This window comes from Hypoxylon trugodes (assembly GCF_022578975.1).
Source record: "Hypoxylon trugodes strain CBS 135444 unplaced genomic scaffold F4822scaffold_3, whole genome shotgun sequence".
Lineage (NCBI taxonomy): Eukaryota > Fungi > Ascomycota > Sordariomycetes > Xylariales > Hypoxylaceae > Hypoxylon > Hypoxylon trugodes.
Genome location: NW_026250018.1, coordinates 564,951 through 577,059, shown reverse-complemented (window position 1 = coordinate 577,059; position 12,109 = coordinate 564,951). Strand labels below are relative to the sequence as shown.

Sequence of the window (12,109 nt, the reverse complement as noted above, 5' to 3'; positions counted from 1 at the left end):
TCCAAGGACTGTATTTGGATCTAATTATATGATGGCGGGTGCTTCATCCGGCGCTGGCCGCGATACTGATAGCGGTTATGCAGAATCATTTGCATGGAGATCTAGCCGAACCGTCTCAGTTAACCAAGATGCGTCGTTGTTGTCGTGGGGTAGTGGCAGCGCACCCTCCTTACCATCGGTAGATAATGAATCTCAAGCGGTTAGTACATACTTCAAGAGCTTACGTGGTTTAACCACATATTAACTTGATGACGGACAGGATACTATGTCGATTTCGGAGAGCTTGCGGTATGACACGACCAATGACCGATGCGATCGAAGCGGATTGCTGACCCATTCGAAGATCCTCAACTGCATCAATAAATTCCAGTTTATACCATTTCATTCAAGAAAACGGTCGGACTTATCATAGATACAAGGAAGGCAGTATGATCAATTGCCAGCCTACAGGCAGTACACTATCTACTAACAAGATTTCGTAGGATATTTTCTACCAAATGATGCTGTACGTCGGAACCAACCCCAAAAACTCCGCTTAGTGATTAACGAAAGTTGTGGTAGGAAGAGCAAGAAAGATTAGGTAAACCCTCCATATCATAGAACTTGTATTACCCGCCGGCCTATGGTAACTCCGCTGACGTACAACGAGATAGACCTTCAACATCAACTTTTCATAATAGCTATAGGGAATAAACTTAACATAGCCCCTATACCAGATAATCCTCCAAGGGTGTTAGACATTGCCACAGGTTCGATCAATGACCATTACATCCCCACACATCATCAGCTAATATATTCTTAGGGACAGGTATATGGGCTATAGAGTTCGGTTCGGCTCACTCTCCTCTCATATCTTCGGACTTCATGATACTAACCTTCCACATAGCTATCCAACATCCCAGATCAGAGGTTATCGGAACGGACCTAAGTCCTATCCAACCCGAATTGTGCGTGCCTCCAAAATTCACCCCACAGTCTCACCGACTCGCATAACCCTTCGTTACTAACTTGCATCTTTCACCAATAGTTTACCGGAAAACTGTAGGTTCGAGATCGACGATGCGGAGGACGAGTGGGTTTATAGTGAACCATTTGACTTCATCCACGGGCGCGCACTCATGAGCTGCTTCAACGACCCCGCCGCCGTCGTGCGACAAGCATTCGCGAACCTAGCGCCCGGTGGTGTCTTAGAGTTCCAAGACGCTTTGTTCCCTATGAATTACATCGGGGAGCCGCCTCGGGAGTCCGCCTTGTACCGGTGGAACGAGAAAATGTTGGAGGGTGTAGCGCGGCTAGGTCGCTCCTGGAGCAATGCTCAGAATTATCATCGCTATTTCGAGGAGGCGGGCTTTGAAGATATCGTTGAGAAGCGCTTTTACTGGCCTACGAGCCCCTGGGCCAAGGGCTTGTATTTCAAGACTGTCGCTACGTATTTTCAGGAGGATATGTTGATGGGACTTGAGGGTGTCAGTCTCGTACGTACTAATGTGTTGTGTTTCCTTACCTTCACCCCCGTCCAATAAAGATCGGGTAGCTAACATGATTCTATACATGTAGAAGGTGCTGGCGGGTTTAGGCATGTCGCCTGAAGAAGTGCGCGAGTTCGCCGAAGAGGTTAAGAAGGATTTCAAGGATACTAGTATACACGCTTATTTGACAGTGTGAGTGTGAACTTATTTCCTCCCTCATTCAAACCCTCTTGTAGACGTATGTTGCTTACAAGTCCTAGAACGTACATATATGGCAAGAAACCGAACCGCACGACTGCACGGTAACGCGTACATATCAACTCCAATGATAATATTCATTAATTATGGTGATACTATACACCAAGGCCTATTCGACTACATGACTGTTCTCAAGCTTAGACCGAAGCGAGAGATGAGCGCGATTCCGGTATTCACAACAACTACAACGTAGCGGCAAATTACTTCACGATAAATGCGGCTGCGGACGTCGTGTGAAGTTACCCTGCTCTTTCACTTGTTATGCCAATTGTAACCCTTCAATTGGCAATCGTTAGCTTCTACTGCATCAATGAGTACTCTCTAGTTCGGGCCGAAGTGCCTAGATCCGAAATGACGTCCCGACGGCCTGGATCTCTGTTATTTTACTAAACACATATCCCCTACTTCCGGGAGGGGCAGCGTTCGGTTATTACCTGTTTAACGTCGTATTCCGTCCAATGGCGAATGTCCCCCTTGAATGCTGATTGCGGAAGTCTTTAGTTTCCAGTACAATTTTACCCATTCCATCACATACCTAAATGAGGGATAAATCACATGAAAACTTGGATTATTTTATTACCTTGTCTACGTCGGCGCTAACATAACGAAATCGGACTAATTTACAGCCTTAAGGCTTGTCCGGGAAGCAAAAAGAGTCACTACAATGATGGTTTGGGGGCTATTTTACCCATTCTCTCGTGGGTCTTTGTGGGACATCAAGACCCAACCTGTCATAGTATGGCGGCGCACGGCCAGTGGATCTTAAGCTGGACCCCGATCGGGCGCTGCCACCATGACAGTAGAAATTTGTACCTGTAGATCGAACGGGTAGATGTTCTATTTGAGCATTAGGCTAAGGACTACATTCACTAGCATTTGAAGAGCCTAACAGCAACTATACTGGCCTTGGACTAGTATATTCTTCTTAGCTGTGCCTTGATTTCGTGGGTTGACATGGAGCACGTGCCTCAAAACGGTGAACTTGGGTCCACGACATATTCCGGAAGCAAGCTTCTTAGCGTCGCTTACCCATACTAATTGTCAGAACCAAAATCCAACTCCCTAGTCACTAGAATCACGATGAAGCTGTGAATAGCGTCTAGTGCAATAAGGTAGTTTTTTTACAAGGCATCTCACTATTCAAAAAACCATACTGACGAGTTTCTTCGAGGGTAACATTAAGCTAGCTCATATTCGTCTATCATAACGTTGGTATTATTCATTTCATCATTAAATATTATCATCAATACTTGCCCATCCTCATCTTCATTCCTAGTTTGAACAAACTGAGTGCTCCTGGACCAATTACACCCCGCGGTACCGAGAGTGGAGATCTCTTCGTCTTCGCCGCCACATTACTGCCTGTCGTATTCCAATGGCTAAGTACTTCCTGGATAAAAGTAGAGTTGCCAAAGACGTCGTCCAGCATGTCTGGTATGGAGACATCGCTGCCGTTGGTGAAGCTGCTGATGAGGTCGCTCGTCAGCTTGACCACCGGTATCGTGGATACCACACGTCTATGATTGAGGATAGCCTCGATGAACCTGATGTGTTCGCCATTAACTACTGTGGCGTTTCCCGTCGCATCGATCTGGATATTGCCTTCGTTTAAGGCGTCCGCCTGGGAGGATAGGATGGTTCCGATGTTTTGGAAAAGTACGTCAAGGTATAGCTCACCGTTGAAGTACCTGGAATTGTTTCCCGGGGGAAGGTAAACATCATAAACCGTGATGAGGCCGATTCTGAGATCTCCCGACATCAAGTTGAGCGAAAGATTACCAATTCCGATGTTGAGGGCTCCCCAGTTTGGCAAGTTGAGAGTTCCCTGGATATTCGTCCCGTTCTCCTTGGCTGGCAACATGAGCTGCATATGCTGGATGCCAAAACCGTCCAACTTGTTCAATGAATTGACTTCAACTGTCTTGTCTATATGTCCATTCGAATGGAGTTTTCCTAAATGGATCGATGCATCGCCGCGCGTGGATAAGGTAACTGACTTCTGGTCGAAGACGTTGCTGAACCACGATATGAGCTCGGTTTCATTGGTTATAGTGACCGTTTGCTCTGCGATGTAGATATCTGTCTGTCCGTCTATGTGCAACGGTGGCAGAGTAACATTGACGAAGGGTGAAAACGTGGGCGTATCCTTATTGTACAGGAAGAGCGTTAAGGGGTCGATGTCTGCTGGCAATGGCGTGCTGAGCGATGTGGTGATAGAAACATTCAACGTATCTGGCGTTATAGCGATGAATTCGCCGCTATGGACCGGCATCGTTTGACTGTCGAGGATACGCTGCACAATTGCCGGGATGATCACCAAGAAGCTAAGCTGCTTGTTAGTATCTTGACTTGTCGTCTTTTTGAACAAATACGTACAGGATCGGTAGAAATATGGCAGAGAAAATGATGAACCCTATCAGATACCACCACCAGAACCGTCCGCAGTGGCGCCTCACCTTCTGCCTCTTCGTGAGCGTCGCGGCTGCGGCTGCTTTCTCCTGGACGTGGTCTGCCGAAGAGGCATCATCGCTACGCCTTTCCGGCGCATTTGATGTTCCTTCGCCGGCTTCGCCTCTGCCACCGTGTACGGAGGTCGGCGGACTCTGGTGTTCATAATGAGAAGTATCCTCTCGGAAAGCCGACGCCATGATGACCTTGTCTTCAGCAACGAGAAATGCTAGATGGCGTGAGACAGTAGGAGGGAAGCCCGAGGACTACTCAACCGAGACGAGGGCGAGCGACAGAACTTGAAGGCAATTCGGCGATCACACGGGCATCTAAATTTCTAGATTTGAACCGCGGCATTACGAGATTTGAACCACCATCCCGTTCTTTTGTGATGACCAGGGTGGAGCTATGCCACCGCCTTGTTGTTTACCTACCCCTCGTGCCCTGTTGCTCTCTCCGCACATCCATCTTCTCCATTCGTCTTGATACCCTGGTCTTAGACGTCCAATATTACAGGGGGGATGGTCAGCTTTGGTGATTTCTGGGATGATTACTGGTTTCCTGCAGGTCACGCACATTACCGTCGAAGGGTAAGAAGATAGACTTGCGGGGTTTCGGTATAGTACAATCCCAGCCATTAATTACCTCTAGCAGATCTTCATTTTTATTCACCGCGAAGAAAACAAACCGCCGGAGAAAAGTGATGTCAGAGTATATTTCTCCTGCCTAAGGAGGAAATAGGGTGGGTCCCCCATCATTCCTATTTCGACCTTGCGTTCCGAAGCTATCCAATAGTCTCTATAAGTTCGCGGGGTTGGTAGTTGGGCACCCAATAGCGAATGCGCTAGGTATTTAATTCAGTCCCAAAAGAAAGAAAAAAGCCGTTTAGGTAAATGTCTAACTTAGGGACTTGATGAGACTACGCGGTAGTGCTTGTGGGTAGAGAAGAAAGAGGAAATGAAGAGAGGCAAACCGGATATACCAATTAAATTAGCTCTCATTAGGGAGTCAGTACTAGTATCTAACGGGTAACAGTGGGAGACGTACAACTGCCTAACCAACACCGCTAATACCGTCGATAGGAAATGAGATTTTCAGATCCGAGGTACCAGCTTCGATGGAGGGTATGGTATGACACGACAAATGGTAAACATCTACAAATTCGTAAACCAAAATACTACCCTCTGTGCCTAATCGTCGAATGAGCATTCGAGCATTGGTCGGCTTGGCTCCACAGAACAGGGGCTGCGCAGTCCATGCTACGGTAGGAATTGGGATCGTGGAGAAGTTGGGGAAGCTGGGGTAAGCTGGTGCTGAGCTAGAGGATGCTTAGGTAGAAAAATGTGGAAAACCAAGGGACGGGAAGCTAATTATCCATGTGAGTAATATGTAGTTGAGGGTCCCAAGAAGGGTATAACGTCCGAAGTTACCCACCCTCATTGTACATCGGCGCTCGCTGGAGACAAATTTCATGTGATGCGAGGTAGGTGCGCGATGGAGGCAGCAGGCATTATTGCTCATATTCTCGATCTTCCCGCCTCGTCTGTTACATTTCCTATTTCGTGGTCGAGCTGAATCGAAGCTTCAGCTTCAAGAAAAAGATACCCAACGACACCTTGAAAGCCTCTCCAACGACAAATCGAGCTTCGTCATGCTGTTTTTCAAATTCCTCATAGCGGCTCTAGCGCCGGCCAGCCTTCTTGCTGATGGCGCGCCGCGGGCGGCGTCGACACCAGAGTTGGATCTAGATGCGCTTCTCGCGAAGCACAATCTGGCATTGGTCCCTCGGTCCGACCTTACAGATGCCCTCACTGAGCTCAACGGTTTGCTCAGGAAGAACCAGGTCCAACAACAAAAAGTCCCCATTTACCCGCGAAGCAGCAACACCACCACCACGGGATCTGACTCTGGGTCAAGTGGCGGTCTGGATCTAGGAGATCTTACGGGACTTGGTGATCTGGGCGATATTCTCACGAGTTTGACCAAGTTAATAACGCAGCTGGGTGATCTGGGAGGTTATCTTAAGGCCATCCAGGAACTCTTAAGCGACGAGTTCTTGCAAGCTCTACACGATGCTATGGTATACCTAGCTGCAACACTTCAGCCTCCTATCCCCACAATAGCCAGGAATGTACTCGCCAAGACGGAACCCCTCATCGAATTGGTCTCATCTCTAGATCTAAAGAGCATCATAGATGAAGTCAAGGACATCGATATTAAAGGCATACTTAACGCGCTATCCCCCTTGCTTGCGCCCGATGCTATCAAGGGTCTTGTGACTCTGCTAACCAATGCGGAGTCTCTTTTAACCTCGGAAACCGTCGACTCTCTGAAGAAAATACTTTCCAGCGCGCAGCCACTTATCGATGGCCTTTCAAAGATTGACCTGCAGAGTATACTTGATGCTCTGGCTCCACTTCTAACGGCAGACTCGGTCAAAGGAATTGTTAGCCTGTTGGGAAATGCCGAATCTCTCCTTACTTCCGACTTCGTTGACGAGACTAAATCTTTGATCTCTGGAGCAGGACCACTCCTCTCCAGTTTGAGCAAGATCGACTTGGAAGGCTTGATAGATCAAATTAGCCCAATCCTCGATGAGATTAGCCAACTTGACCTCAAAGGACTGTTCGGAGCCATTAGCCCATTGTTGACGACGGACTCTATAAAGGGCATTGTAGGGCTTTTAGGCAATGCAGAGGATCTTCTAACCAGCGAATTTGTAGACCAGACCAAGTCTCTTATTTCGGGAGCAGGGCCTCTGCTGTCTAGTCTAAGCAAGATTGACTTGCAGGGTCTACTCGATAAGGTCTCACCTTTGCTTGATAGCATCAGCAAGATCGACCTCCAAGGCCTTTTCGAGGCCATCGAGCCACTACTGACGCCCGATTCCGTCAAGGGGATTGTTGGGCTCCTAGGAAACGCTGAAGATCTATTGACAAAGAACTTCGTCGACGAGACGAAGACGCTGATATCCGGTGCTGTTCCTTTGATATCTGCCGTCAGCAAGATTGATTTAGAAAGTCTTGTTGACCAGGTGAAACCTCTCCTAGATTCTCTAAGTAAGATTGATCTAGCAGGCCTTGTCGAGAAGGTGCAGCCTATACTAGACGCTGTGGGTCAGATTGACATCACAGGCTTGGTCAAACAAATTACCCCGATCCTGAATGCTCTCGGACAGGTTGATTTGACTGGCCTCGTGAAACAAATCGAGCCTATTCTAAACGCGATCAGCCAAATCGACTTTGCAAGTTTGATCAAACAGATCTCGCCAATCATCAACTCTCTAGGACAGATTGATTTGGTCGGACTCATCGACAAGATACAGCCTATTCTGGACGCCCTAGGCCAAATTGACCTTGCGGGTCTTGTCAAACAAATCGCCCCTATTCTAACGGCGCTAGGAGATATCGACATCAAAGGAATTTTTGATGCGGTCTCTCCGTTGCTTACACCATCGTCAGTCGACGGCCTCGTTGGACTTGTTGGCAATGCTGAATCACTCCTCACCAAGGATTTCGTCAACGAGACTCATACCATTATCGACGGTGCCGCGCCGTTGGTTGGAGCCCTTGGAGAAATTGATATCTCAGGCCTCCTAAACCAAATCAAGCCACTTCTTAGCACGCTAAGTCAAATTGACCTGAACGGCCTCATAAATTCTATCAAACCTCTTCTCAGCGCCTTAGATCACATCGATATTGAGGGTATCGTAGAGCAGGTTACACCTTTAATCACACCAGATTCCGTTAAAGGAATCCTGACTTTACTTGGTAACGCAGAAAGTCTCCTCTCGGCGGCTTTTGTCTCACAGACGACCGAGTTAATAGGTGACGCTACACCGGTATGTTCTCACTTCACTACCCCCTTAGAAATAATTTTAGATGCTAATGTTTTATCTACTCTCCAGATTGTAGCAACGGCCTCGGACTTCATCAATGCTATACTGCAAGCATTAGTCGGTAATAGCTGAGGTATTAATTTCGAAGTGTAATATTGTGGCAATGAGGAAGAGACATGGGTGGTCTATCACGAATTATGTAGTGAACTTAATGAATAATTACGAATATCAATAGTAGGCAATTTCTACACATTATGGCAATTTTATGGCGTTCATCTATCTACCTAGGCATCTCAAGTGGTATAAGAGATAGCCCGGTGCTCACTTGAACCTATTTGTAATTTGGCGCATTGACGGTTCGTTTGAAGTAGATGCATATAGAGAGACTATGTGGTATAGTCTTTACGGTAACGAAAGATAGTTTATTAAGTCGATATACTTCGACGTAAAAATCTTCACAAAAAAGTGCGAGTCTTCTATTAATCGGCTTGTAATACGAAGACAGATATATCCAGCTACTATGGTACGTGACGTGCCATACGGAAGATATTTAGGGACAGACAAGAAATTACTGAAAGAGGCAACTTGTTCAAGATAACAAGGCATCCGATTGGGTGGACGAAGGACACATCAGCTAACATATCACAATATTTTGCGTAAACGGTTTAATGTGTCTAGAATAACTTATACAAATGATGGAGGATACATTGGGTAAGTACCTAAGAGATGTATGTTTCTAGATATGAGATTTCGCGTTGTAGTGTTGCTTGTCGCCGTCCGCTTCTCAAGTAGTTGTCTCATCGTGTTTTATTAGGGGATGATGGGATCATCATGTGTAGCCCCAAGTACCACGTGAACCATCATAATCGGATGCGTCAGAATCACTTCCACTACCTAAACCACCGTCATTATCATCCCCCGCCGCGACATCGGCCGGGACCGGTGCCTCGGCCGGGCCGATGTATGGAGCAGGCGGTGGGTCGCGCCGGACAGGCTGTAGCAGAGGTGGTTCGTACTGTAGCTCTGCGATCTCGAGATTCGCAATGTTGACCCTTTCCCAAATATGGAGGAAGCGCATCTTAGCCCTATTCGCATTAAATAAAAGCGCCTCCACATCTGGTTCTAGTGAGGTCGACGATCTCGTTGGTTCATAGCCGGAGGAGTTGTTCACGACTTCTTCGTTTCCATCGTCGTTACCACCACCATTTACATCGTCGTTTTCATCATCCCCACTGTCGCTCCCGCCGTTAGCCCCGCCGCCCGCACCAGAGCCGCCGCTACCATCGGAATCTGGAGGTACTGCCATCATTCCACCTGCGTCTGCCTCCTCTGTCTCCTCTGCCTCATCCGCCGATTCCCATACGATTTTATCTTGCTCAGCCCAGCGCACAAACTCCGGCTCTTCTTCGAAGTCGATAGATGAATCTGGATAGTCTTTGCTGGATTCCCTACACATATTATTAGAGCCTATAATTTCCATATGAAATAATAACATATATAGGGGTTTTAAGAGAAACACCCTTTAAATAACGATCGGTTCGTTTCAGGGAATGATAAAATTGGGTAACAAATGACTTCGGTGCCTACTTACACTGCTCGTGGTGGTCGTGGGTCAAATTCATACCTGTGATACACATGTTGCATTAGCATGAGGTACATCTTTAAATATGGGATAGAGCAAATAATGAATGTGGTCCCACTCACACATAAGGCATGACTTGTTCGGGTTTCGTCCATGAAACATCGAGGTCGTTGTAGTAATTCCTGGGCAATCGTTGATGTTCCATGTTCCCACGCCATAATCTAACGTGTCTACGGGCGAGTGGGAGTAGATGGTCAGCAACCCAATCCGGCGACGGTATGTAATCCTGTACCGGTACAGCCATATTATCCCTATCAATAAACCACCCTGTTGATGGATCTGGGGCGGTGCCAATTTCGACGGGTGGAAATTCGAATGCCTGGATTGTCTCAATGAGTTCATCTGAGTAAGGCCTCTCCCCGTTGGCTCTAAGTTTCCTATTTACTATTCCTACGCGGTAGTCTATCGGGCGACTAATCATTCCGGCAAGGGGGGGTATAGCTGTTAGAGCCAATTCCCGTAGTATATTCCCCATTTCGTATCTGAGTTGTCAGTTCTTCAAGCTTGCGATTTAACGGGAGGGGCGCGTCTGCTTCTTCTTGTGAAACAAACAAACTTGACAATAGAACAACGTTAAGTACTCACTGTTGCTAATTAGCAGTTGTGGTGTGATAAGAGGTGTCTTTACATACCATATCTTCCCATCGCGCGGCTTCATCTAGTCCATATATGCCTTCTGTTATTAATTCGGGAAACTCATCCTCCTGAGCGGCATCGCCGAAGTCGCCAACAACAACTAAAACCTCAAGATTAGCATTTCCTCTTTGTAGTTGGTAATTTGGTAGCACTAGATACTCGAGTTGGTGTTCCCCGAATGGAAAGCTGGACTAACGCTGGAGGCTACTTACTTTCAGGGAATGCGTTCGTTACGTAGTTGTAACTTGGTTCAAAGCCTTTAGCTCTGGCATGATAATGGATGAAAATGTTGTTTGATACGAAGTCTCGGTGGGAGATGACTGCTCGCGGAGTAATTAGCTTCCCTATCTACAACTCCTTTTTCTTTTTGGCTAGCTGATGCCTTCCAGGTATGACCGCAGAAAATACCCAGCGTCCAACTACCAACTATGGCTTAGGATTTCTGAGAACTTACATCGCCAACCAGGTGGTCCGGGGTTATCTCGGCCTGGGAAAATGCCGAAATTAAAATATGTAATAACTTCGGAGAGCCTCTGAGCTACATGCTATATTTATAAGACTTAGTACTTTACTGTTTGAGTTGTATATTTCAGGTGTGTAGTAACCTTTGGGGGCCACGAGCCCTGAAAATCGGCTGAGCAGATAATGGTTACTTACCCAAATAAAGTGCTCTGGCACAGGTCTTCCTACTTCAAAGTACTTTCTTGCAAATTGTTGTAAGTTTCCACCGTTGCAATGCCTGCTATGGTCAATCTTTGAATAATAAAAGAATTGTAATTTGCTCACTAGCTTACCTGAAATACATGGCATAAATCCCCGAATCCTCATCCGGGTTTCCATCCATGTCCCTGAGCCACCACTTATATTGGAGCAGCTGATTAAAATGTATTCTTTCCTCTCCATTCACTTTGTATGGAAGGGGTAGTTTGCGCTCAGCACCGAAATTAGTCGAATACTTCACCTCGTTTGGCGATACGTCGAGGTAATCCCTCCCAGGTATAATCTTGAGAACGAGTAATTCACCAGTTAAAACTGACTGTACTATATGTACCTTGGGGCTGGATGACGCAATCCAAACCAAACCTCTTTCTCCAAGATCACCCCTCTTTCTAACTTGCATTATGAGTTCGTCCTCGCCATCAAGTCTCATATTCACCCCATAGTGTCTGTATACACGTCTTCGTGCGGCCGCCATTCCGAATGATACTGGTCGGGAAAAGATAATAAAATGTATAACCTGTAGGTAATAGAAATAGTATGAATAATGTATCAGCCCTGTTAGATTTAATAATGATGACGATGATTGTGTGTTTGTCGATTAGGTAGGTAGATAGAAAGCATGTAATTATTTACTGTCGTGTACCGTGCTTGTACCTAGGCAAAAGACGAATACCCAGGTATTTATCTCATCTTGCATCAATTTCTAGCCGTTATGATATACATACAATGGCTTCGACCGGTTCTTTAGTGAATTTAAGCATGAAAGATTTCTTTATCTGTTCTTATCTCAGCCCCTTTCTTTAAGGTGGTAGAAATATCTATTGTCTACGACGGATTTCGAACCATAGTAACTACTTACTAGGTCTGCTCCCTAAACCCCCTTCGTGGGGCTCTTATTTTCATTTGCGAGAACATACTGGAATTGAAAGAAGTTATACTCATCCTCACCGGAAATAAATCCCTAGGTAGTACGTCAGATTATACGTAACGAGAAGGTACCTAGGCATCTTTTGGATAGTTGTGATCATATACGTACGATGCACGACGCTTCCCGTACTTCTATAGCGAGAAAGTTTCTTATCGACTGTGGCGAGAGTC

At 46.4% G+C, this 12,109-nt stretch overlaps 4 protein-coding genes across 4 annotated transcripts; 2 read left to right on the top strand and 2 right to left on the bottom strand.

Moving 5' to 3' along the window:
• Positions 1-31: 31 nt before the first annotated feature.
• Positions 32-2,373, top strand: F4822DRAFT_441940 (S-adenosyl-L-methionine-dependent methyltransferase; the record flags this gene model as incomplete). The annotated part of the gene is made up of 11 exons (XM_051462930.1): positions 32-199; positions 260-288; positions 344-426; positions 483-505; positions 562-580; positions 654-749; positions 803-829; positions 887-947; positions 1,028-1,475; positions 1,558-1,661; positions 1,730-2,373. The coding sequence occupies 11 exons, from the start codon at positions 32-34 to the stop codon at positions 1,773-1,775; spliced, it is 1,104 nt and encodes a 367-aa protein (XP_051316419.1). The 3' UTR covers positions 1,776-2,373.
• Positions 2,374-2,970: 597 nt separating this feature from the next.
• Positions 2,971-4,375, bottom strand: F4822DRAFT_426492 (uncharacterized protein; the record flags this gene model as incomplete). The annotated part of the gene is made up of 2 exons (XM_051460570.1): positions 2,971-4,051; positions 4,104-4,375. 2 exons carry the CDS (start codon positions 4,373-4,375, stop codon positions 2,971-2,973), a joined length of 1,353 nt encoding a protein of 450 aa, XP_051316418.1.
• A 972-nt stretch (positions 4,376-5,347) lies between these two features.
• F4822DRAFT_156652 (uncharacterized protein) lies at positions 5,348-8,397 on the top strand. The gene is made up of 2 exons (XM_051453099.1): positions 5,348-8,016; positions 8,083-8,397. The coding sequence occupies exons 1-2, from the start codon at positions 5,827-5,829 to the stop codon at positions 8,143-8,145; spliced, it is 2,253 nt and encodes a 750-aa protein (XP_051316417.1). The 5' UTR covers positions 5,348-5,826; the 3' UTR covers positions 8,146-8,397.
• Positions 8,398-8,842: 445 nt separating this feature from the next.
• F4822DRAFT_441939 (uncharacterized protein) lies at positions 8,843-11,486 on the bottom strand (the record flags this gene model as incomplete). Its single annotated transcript, XM_051462929.1, has 8 exons — positions 8,843-9,461; positions 9,605-9,637; positions 9,718-9,974; positions 10,288-10,391; positions 10,504-10,611; positions 10,746-10,836; positions 10,949-11,030; positions 11,086-11,486. 8 exons carry the CDS (start codon positions 11,484-11,486, stop codon positions 8,843-8,845), a joined length of 1,695 nt encoding a protein of 564 aa, XP_051316416.1.
• Between the last annotated feature and the right edge of the window lie 623 nt (positions 11,487-12,109).

Excerpts from the sequence above, each read along its gene's own strand:
- F4822DRAFT_156652 (XM_051453099.1), top strand. The coding sequence starts at position 5,827 with ATGCTGTTTTTCAAATTCCTCATAGCGGCTCTAGCGCCGGCCAGCCTT. Across the intron at positions 8,017-8,082 it reads TAATAGGTGACGCTACACCG|ATTGTAGCAACGGCCTCGGA; the intron begins GTATGTTCTCAC and ends TCTACTCTCCAG.